The sequence below is a fragment of the Pagrus pagrus genome, assembly GCF_965226575.1.
Source record: "Pagrus pagrus genome assembly, chromosome: 15".
NCBI classification, from domain to species: Eukaryota; Metazoa; Chordata; class Actinopteri; order Spariformes; family Sparidae; genus Pagrus; species Pagrus pagrus.
Window position 1 is genome coordinate 10211885 of NC_140199.1, and position 9857 is coordinate 10221741.

The following is a 9857-nucleotide window of genomic DNA, read 5'->3' on the forward strand; positions in this document are numbered from 1 at the left end:
CAGGAATGACGTTTACTCTGTTTGCAGCATGTTGATAAACTGATGTGTTATCTGATACATATATATAGATTATTTAAAAGGCAATTATGTAGTTTTTGTTGGGAATATGACTTCATATACAGAATTTTACAAAAAAGCAACTTTTTGCTCTAATGTGCTGGGAGCATACTATTTTGGGGTTTCTATTAAAAAAACCCTTCTGATAAAAAAAATAAATGAAATGAACCCCTTTTTCTGTCTGTCAGTAAAAAGTAGACTCCATGTTGGGTCCTCTTTGATTCAGGTCTGCTCTGCTGAGAACAAACACAAAGCTGCCTAAGTGTGTACACAGCATTTGGGGCTGAACTCAGTCTGCACTTAATGTGAGTTACAGCCTCCTCTGTTGGATACTTCCCACATCCTGACGTCAGCTGGATGTGTGATTTTTCCTCCCCATCCCAGCCTCAGACTGACGCATTCCCATATCAGCTCTTCAGCAGCAACTTGAGGTGAGTTTCATACCAGAAAACCGGGAAAACTTACCGTGTGCTGGCATTGACGACCATTTAGTTTTAACAACTTTTTTCAAATGTGCGTTTGTGTCCTGCAGCACACTCCAGTAGTCTTTAAAAAGGCACAGACAGCCGAAACTGCTCTAAATTCTCATATTACGTTGTGCATTCCTGTGTCTGCGTTATGTAATAGAAACACTCTCGCAAATCTGTTCTTATAGAACATTTTTAAAAGTGTGCTAATGATGCTGGATACAAATCCTCTATTTCATTGTGGGAACCTGTGCATAGTCGAGACAGTAGAAGTGGTGAATGTACTTGTTTCAGTAAGTTATATCGAGGCAAACTTAACCCCTGACCCAGAAAAACGATTCAATAGCTAAATATTTGAGGTTTGAGTCAGCCCACGTCCGATCCAGTGATTCAAACTTAAGCCAGATATGTGGTGAGGCACAAACTCACATTTTCAGGAGAGGGAAAAATAAGAAGTGGCCCTCTGAATCCTGTCGCTCACCACTTCTTGTCCATCTTCCTCGACTACCGATCTGTCCTTTGCCCTCAGCATTAGTTGGCAACATGTCATTTCTTTGCACTGATGTTGGTGGTGAAGCTCTTAGGTTTAACTCAATAGAAACCTCTTGTAAATACTACAAGCTATTTATTGAAAAAGAATCAACAAAGCTTGTATTCTATCTATCTTATCTCAGATTGTTGTTTTCTTTATGTTACTTGGATCTATTATTTGCTTCAGTCTTTCCTCTTGAAGTCAAAAAAGGTCCGGTGTTAGTTTAAGCAAAGATGTTTTTAAAGTTAAAGTTCAAAATTGGGGAGAACTGTCTTTCTCACCTTAATGATGCCATAATATCCATCTGTTAGCGTAGCTTAGCATAAAGACAGTAAACACTTGGAAACAAAGTGAGGAATATACAGGGCATCTGGTGCTGGACTATATCTTGGCTTGCAACAGTGACCTCCTGAATCCTCTGCATGTTTCCTGCTTTAATCGAATTTTTGTACATATTGAATATCACATGTCATTGGTAATTTTGTTATCTCCAGACAGAGCGAGGCTTGCTGTTTTCCCCTTGGCAAAGCCTACTGGATATCTTATTTTTTACTTACTCCAGATTGATATCTCTTCTCATCGGCAGAGAAAGCATTTTCCAAAAGGTCAAACCATTGCTTTAAAGTAACTAGCTCAACAAATCATTTGTCCATGTCCACCTGAGCTCCACATAGAAGCGTCTTCTGATCTGATGCCCCTATCGACACGGGGACACATTTGTCTGCATCAAATCCATCACACGTTACTGGTAAAAAATAAATCCCTTTGTGGTTGAAGCTTGTAAGGTTTAGCAACAAAAACCACTCGATACATTTTTGCCAAAGGTCATGTTGGGGTATAAATTACTACTTTGTCATGGTGAAGGGAACACTGTCGTGCTGTATTCAATAACAAACACATGGTTGAGGTCGGACACAAGGATTCTGTCTAAGCTTTAAAAAAACAACAGTCCTCGTCTGCTATCGGTCTTTGTCATTGAAGATAAACATAAGTTGTTTTCGGGATGCTGGACCAAACAATGCTGCTGTTCTTCTTTGAGAGGACAGTCTCAACTAGTACTGTATGATCCTGGAAATGAATTTAATATAAGGTTACACTGGTTCCCATCTTTTATGTGGTCCTCTCCCTGCCTGTAACACCCCACTCAGTATGTCACATTATCACATTGGGGCTTTATAACATTTGTGACTCGCTCCTGTGAAGAGGATGGTAGCTGTAGTCAACTTCACAGCAGTCCTAACTGAGTCTAATGGTGATACAGAGCCATGGCAAGAAACATGTTCGATGTTCGGACTTTAAGAAAGTCAATTAAAACTTCCCAAACATGCAGCATAATCCACTTCTCCCCTTTATCAATCCTAATCCAATATCAAACTCGATAGCCTGGAATCAGCCTAAATTTTAAATCACCCATAACTGCTTGACCATAATTAAAGCTCACCAGGTCTAGGATCAGCATCAATTTGTACTCACTCATGGATAGCGGCCCCTATTAATACACCCGAATTCTTAAATTAAGATCTATGCACACAAACCAACAAACAATGAACACGGGTGAAAACATAACCTCACTGTCGGAGGTAAAAATGGGTCCCAAATAAACAGTATAGCTTCATATTATACAGAGGCTTGATAAACAGAAGTAAGTGCATTTGTAAGAAACGGATTTGGTGCACTAATGAGTATTGATGATGCATATGGCATTATTGTAACTCAAAATGAACTATGACACATAAAAATAGCTTCACAGACGATACTCGACAGTGTGATTATGGGATTTATAAACATAAGAAAACACAGATTATCATTAGTCTCATCCTACAAGCACAGCTGATCACCTAATGTACATAACCCTGCATTCATCTCATGACTTTAATGAGTTTAATAGCTCCATTTAACATTTCTTCATACAGCTTATCTACTGCGAGATATTTCTATTAGCTAGCATCAAAACAAACGAAAGAAAAGAACACAAAAAGCCCCTATAAACTTCCCCGACCCGGCGGTGGGTCAGTAAGTACAAACTCAACCAGTGCGGCCAATGTTCAAACCCACAAAACTGTGTTTTAAAATCCAGCAAAGATCCCAAATTCTTCAAAGTTCAGGCTGAACTTGGTGTATAAATGTTACACAGGCCAAACTCAATTTTCAAAATCATGGCATTTGAAATATTTCACTCAGTTCAGACACCACAGAGCTTCACTGAAGAGCAGAAACAAACTGGTACACAATACATATGATCCTGCCAGGCATGTGAAATAGGATTTATTTTCCAACTTTGAGCCAATATGAGAAAAGTGGACGTTGAATATACTGTAGATGATAATTAACTTCTGTTTTTAATGTCACAGAAGGCCAAAGGAAGAATGTGGTGGTCAACTTCTCTTCAGAATGAGGCAGAAAGTAATGTTCCCCGGTCTGATATTATTGCCAAACCAGAAAATCACCCTGACCTTTGTAAAAGCCGAGGTTTCAAAACAATGTTTTCCCTGGAATCTCGCAGCGATCTCCACAGTTATAATTTTCTAAATGTGTGTTGGTGTGTGTGAAATCCAATGTGGGCTGCCAGTGCCAAACAATGTATCCCTAACTGTAGTGCAGGAAGAACACACCCATCACAGGCTCAGCGTGTGTGTGTGTGTGTGTGTGTGTGTGTGTGTGTGTGTGTGTGTGTGTGTGTGTGTGTGTGTGTGTGTGTGTGACAGACACATTCCTGATCCAAACCAGCTGTCAGTGTGTCCACATCCCCTCTCTTCACGTCTTGGTAAGAAAATACTTAATAGATGAGAAACACACAGGGGAGCGACCTCAGAGCGTTTGACTCTGCGTGTGTGAAAGTTGACCCGAGCTGAAAGAGGGCTGGGTTCCTTCACGACCCGACCATTTGATTTTCTTATGAACACTAGTACTCAGGAATAGTACTCGGATCCTTTATTGAGTAAAAGTACTAATGGAGTGCCTAAGTCACGCCCCTTCTGGTCACCTTATACCAGAAAGTCGCAGTTTGTCGTAGATATAGTAAAATATCATGTAGTTTTGTGTTAAACCGCTCAGGGACCTACATCGTCTCGTTGGTGTCACCAACACCAACATGGCCGCCAACTCAGCTCAGAAAAAGGTACTAAAAAGATGAAAATCACAATAAATCTGGTCATATTGACCTTGGCAGAGTCGGCCAGTTGTATGAGCTGTGAATATACAGGAGCAGCTCTACAATGTTTAAGTTATGGGTTTTGTTTTCTCTTATATTTCATTAGTTTTATGACAAATTGTGAATTTATTGACTCGGAAAATAATCTTTTTCATGGGTCGGGCCGGCCGCCATTACAATGCGTCAGTATTTATGTAACAAGTTGGAAATGACTCAAAAATCTGCTTTTCTTACAAATAGGACAGCGAAAAATCATGCATAGTATGCCTTTAATTATACTGGTGCATCAACGTGAGTTTTCCTGGAGTTGATGTTTAAGGTTGAGGTCATTTTAACTTCTTTATATACTGTTGGGAATTTTAATATACAGCAATGCATCTAATTCACAGAGCTCATTGCTGTGAGAACCACATCTCTCTAAAAAGTGAACTTTTCACAAGCTGAGAAAAAAAAAAAGCGTTGTTTTTCAGTTTTGTGGCAGTGAATTTTCCAGCTAATCCAGGAGGGTTTCAAAATAGTTTGTTTAGTTTAAGAAGAAGGAGAAATTTTCTAAGCCCACAAAGGAACACTTAATCCTTCAGTTTATCTGAAAAAAAAAGAAAAATCACATTCAAAATCTTCAAATTCTGAGGTTTTCACTGGACGGGAAGGAAAGGAAAACAAATCTGACAAGTTTAAAAGTAACTAAAATGTATTTGCCTCTGAGAAATGAAATGGAAATACTCATGTGAAGTACAAGCACCTCAGTAAATGTACTATGTCAGGTTCAACCGCTGCAAACATTTCACTGTCATGCTGTATTTAGCCGTTAATGGGAGTTACATTCTCGAGCTTCATTATTGTATTTGCTGATGCAAAACAACCCGCAGCGACGTGGAACAAGTTCACACCCGCTCCCTGGGAGCAGTCAAGAGGTCAGGCTGTTAATCATTTACTGGATTAAAGAGAAATGATGAGGCATGTTTAAACAAAGGATGGACTTACAACATAAAGTCACTCCTGGAGAACGACGAACGACAGTTGATCGATATCTAGATCCTTTTCTTAAAGGGGAATTCTGCAGATTTTACACATCAGTCTGTGTACAGGTGTTAGGGAGTAAAACTGCAGAAATAAGTAAGTTATTGTGAGTTATATGTATTAAACTGAGGATGAAACACAACTACACATAACACACCTCAAAATAACAGCAAAACAACAAGGTAAGCAAGGCAATAAGCATATAAATAAAAAAAAACAGGCGTCAGTAAGGCTAGGTCAACATGCTCTTGTTTTCATTTTCATAAGAACATAAAATTGAAATTGAACTATAGTGCACTTCTTCTTTACAGAAAAACACTCAATGACAATAAAGATAGTAAGAGCCAATAAACAACATACAGTATGAAGCACATTATGTAAAAATGTACGAAACAGAGATTTAGGAAAATGGGGGAAATAACATAAAAATTACAATAAAATTAACATACCAGTATCTCTGAACATCATCTCAATACTTAAGCATATGTATTGTGTCCCTCTCCACTGCACTGCATGCATTGAACACCTCATGCTGAGTGTTTGAGTGTATCCACAAAGGGTTAAACATCAGCACAGAGACCTCCGTCTCACAGACGAGAAAATGAAAACATTTATACAACTGACAGAGAGCCTGATTAACAAGACGAGACTCAGTCAGGCATCAGAGCGCTTCACATCACGACGGGCAGTCTGAACTAATGATGACAAATTGTGCCCGTCACTGTCCCTTATAGAGCCGGAGGTCTTGGCTGATATATAACAAGCTCTTTTATGACGGTGCCACGGACAAATGTCAGATCTCGAAGAAAATGCCAAGAAGAAGCCACTGAAAAACAGTAAATAACAGTCTCAGTCTGTCTGAGCTCAAACAGGATTCAAAACAGTCTTTTCCAAAACCACAGCGACTTCTTCTCATTGCAGGACTCTCAAGCCCACCACACATGAAGTGGATGTTTGTATTTGACGCTGTGGTTCGCATAATGAAACCATAAAAGTGTCAGTCTACTAGTTTTCTATTTCCTCTTTTCATTTTCTACTCTCTGCTTCTGTATAATCGTTTCCATGTTGATTAGACAGCACAACATGTATGCACTCTGGCTTTATGTAATCTTGTCTACGAAGCTTCTTTACTTACTTCCTAATTTATCCCTTTCCTCCCTTACTTCTTTATATAACTTCCTCACTGTCAGCCGGGGTCATATTTATAGATTAGCTTGACAAACACATTCTTGCCGATTTCAACATTAAGACAACTTAAGTGTTTTGACTTTAATACTTTTGTCCTCTTAATTGTTGAGTATTTTTACACTGTGGCATTAATACTTTTCCTCCACTAGTTGCCTTTGCACACACTTGCCAAGCTTAACATATATTAAATACAGGATGATGAGTCAGTGGTGATTTTCTCATCTTTTCTGTTCTCTCTTCTACAGCCACGCACACATCCGCACATGAACACCACCATCATGCTCCCTGAGACTGTCCTCCAGCAGTGATGCCTGCCGTCAGCCCTCCTGCCCCTCTCCTCTGTGTGCTGCTGTGTGTCTCCATGGCTCTGCAGCGCTCTGACCTGCGCCTGGCTTACGTCACCCACAACAGCTTCTTCTACTACTCCTGCAGCCAGGACCCTCAGCCCTGCAGCGTCTCCTCACTCGCCGACTGTAAATGCAAGGACATCCAGCTGTCCTCGCTGCACCGCCCTCAGTCGCACTCGTCTCCTGTGTTCAGGATGAGACGTTTAACAATTTGGTTCACGTCGCCGTTCAACGCCGCGCGGCTGCTCAACAACTCGGAGGTGAGGCATCTCACTCTGATCCACTGTGGCCCCGGAGGATCCAGAGGGACGCCTTCTCCCTCCCTGGAGGGACATTTTGCTGTGCAGCACCTGGAGAGGCTGACGATGGTGAACCTGCAGCAGAGGCCGGTTCACAACTGTCCAGATGCAAACAAAGCCAAGAACACAGACACAGACAGAGAAAACGGTGCTCACCTGGACTCAAATAGATACAACCGGGAGAGAGACACAAACCTGCATCTGATTGCGGACATGAAGAGAGATTCCCCGGTGTTGTCCTCACCCCAGATCCAAGACATCCTCCTGGGCAGGGAGCTGGGAGCGGCGTATCACGAGCAGGCCCGACTGGGAGTCATCCACAGCTCTGTGCTGGAGTGGGGAGCAGTGGTCAAAGCCTACACAGTCCAGACTCACATAGACACTGACGGCATGCTGCCCTTCCCTGACCTCCACCTGCCGAAATTACCAGAGACATCTGTCATATATGTGAGCTTTGTCTATTGATACCGAGGAGGAAACAGCGGGGAGATGATTCAGAGTTCAGCACCTGCAGACAGGCACTTTCTTGCTCCCTTGAGTTCCTATATTTTGTATTGAATTTAAGAATTGTGAGTCTGTTTTGTTGCAGACCAACTCGTCACATTAATATTTTGTCGGAGAGACACGACAGGTAAAGAAATTGTTTTTCATGCACCGGTTAAATTTGAGATTTTGGACTGTTTTCCTTCCATGATCTTATTTCAGAGACGTCGAAAGAAAAAAACGCCAAAATCACATTTAGGTGTAAATTTTTGTCATGATTTCTGTTCCAGAAATGTAAGCAAGTTAGCTCATTTTTAATGAGATGGTGCCTCATTATCACAGAAGACAAAAAAAACTAATTACAACTGTATTCGTGTAAGTAATTAGCCAGGATTTCATGGTGATATCTAATTTTTTTTGTTTTTGTTTATTTTACATTATTCACCATTTTTGCCAAAGAAATTGTGTTACATTTTACAGGACATTTCCTCAAAATGAGTTTTTTGCTGTCATATTCTGAGCCAGAAATCTCCAAATCAGCATACACCAAACTTTCCAGGTTTATTCTGATAGTTTCTATAGAGGGGTTTGTTCATATATCATCCACAGCCTGATTTATAAAACATTTTATTCATATTAACATGGCAAAATGAATGCAAACTAGAGCATCTTTCAGTGGATAATGCCCCATTAACATGATTAAACATAACACTTCAGAAAACTTGTAATACAAAAAATAATAGTTTTAATGTCAGTAATCAACGGGGAAAGTTTTAAAATGATGATGTTCACAGGTTATGTCACATATAATGTCAGGCTCATAAATAAGTTTCTTTGGAGAGTTAACACAAAGAAACACTGACACAATGAACCTGACCTGAAGCTGTTTTCACAGCCTCCAACTATTTTGTTTTGTCAGTTAAAGACGTAAAAACTGCCGTAATTTTCTGAGGAAATTACTGTGGGAGAGGAAATTGGATCTGTTTTGAGGGATTTTCCATTTGTTTTTACTTGCAGTGACTCCAGAGTTAAAGCACATTTTGGCAACAAATGCTTAAACACACTCAAGACAAAATTAGATGTTCGAGGCCAATAGCTTTAATCATAATTTTCCCAAGTGGCCGAAAACTTTGCACAGATGTTTATCAGCATGCTAGAACGGAGTATGTCAGCTAATGAGAGACCCTCCGAGGGAGGAGATGAGCCTGCCAACCCCCTCCAGCTGAGGGGTCCTTTGTTTCCAAATGTTGCTCGTCTTAAATTGACGTCGATCGACCAAAAATTAAATTAAAGTGACGGGTTTTTTCCCTTGTTTTTTCCTCTTCATCACAAAGAGAGGAACTGTGAGCTTCCACCGTGAAGTCCATCCTGCAGAAACTCTGACCCAGTTGCTGAATTCACTCCGAGTGTAGATTAATGTAAACTGTGCCATTGTTCGCCCTGCTCACTCATATCAGACGCTGTGAAAAGATGCAATGTCACATGTGTTTGACTAAGACCTTTTCAACTCATGAATCAATAATGTGATTTACTCTTGAGCTTCAAACATGAGAGAAAAATGCGTCTACCGTGTTTCATGCTTCCAGACTGTCGCCACAAGATGGCAGCAGATACATCTGAGTAAACTGAGGCGTTGAGGCGGGACTGAGCTGACAGACAGCATGAGGAAAAAGGTTGTTTCATCTTCTTCCTTTTATTTATCTGCCACTTTTTAAAGGATCCAGCGAACCTTAAATGTAACAAGTGTGTCGTGATGCATCTCAGCACTTTAAAATCTTGTGAGGAATTGTATTTGTGAGGGACGGAGGTCTGCTGTTGAGAGTTAATAAAGTATGGCCTGGTATTTATTTGTTTTAAGAAATGGATTTACAATGTCATGACTTGTGTTTGTTTACAACAAAACAGAAATAAATGATTTACGTATCACTAATGTCTTGTCAATTTATGTTTTTTTCCCCATAGATTTTGTTTCTCCACTCCACTGATTTGAGCTGATTAAATCACCAACAAGAGTCAGACATATAAAAAGTTAATTTGATTAATGACGACCATATTTATCATTTTAAGGGAAAGCTCCACAGAATCTCATCTGTGGAAACTGTGAAGACACGTGCACACACGCAACAAAATTACATTTAAAACATTTTCATGTGTTTATCATGCAAGTTGTTTTGCTTTGAAATGCAAAAAAACACAACAAAAGGGACTTTAAAAAATGTGATGCTCACTGGATCAAAGGAAATTATTAATGAAACTGAAGTTATTCCGAATCCAGTGGTAGCATGCACTTTATATAACTGTAGTTTCTGTATC

The 9857-nt window shown here is 40.0% G+C and overlaps 1 protein-coding gene across 1 annotated transcript; it reads left to right on the plus strand.

Annotated features, from left to right (window-relative positions):
* The first annotated feature begins 453 nt into the window (after positions 1-453).
* Positions 454-9470, plus strand: LOC311270138 (uncharacterized protein). The gene is made up of 2 exons (XM_084374853.1): positions 454-488; positions 6661-9470. The coding sequence occupies exon 2, from the start codon at positions 6723-6725 to the stop codon at positions 7524-7526; it is 804 nt and encodes a 267-aa protein (XP_084230979.1). The 5' UTR covers positions 454-488; positions 6661-6722; the 3' UTR covers positions 7527-9470.
* Positions 9471-9857: the final 387 nt, after the last annotated feature.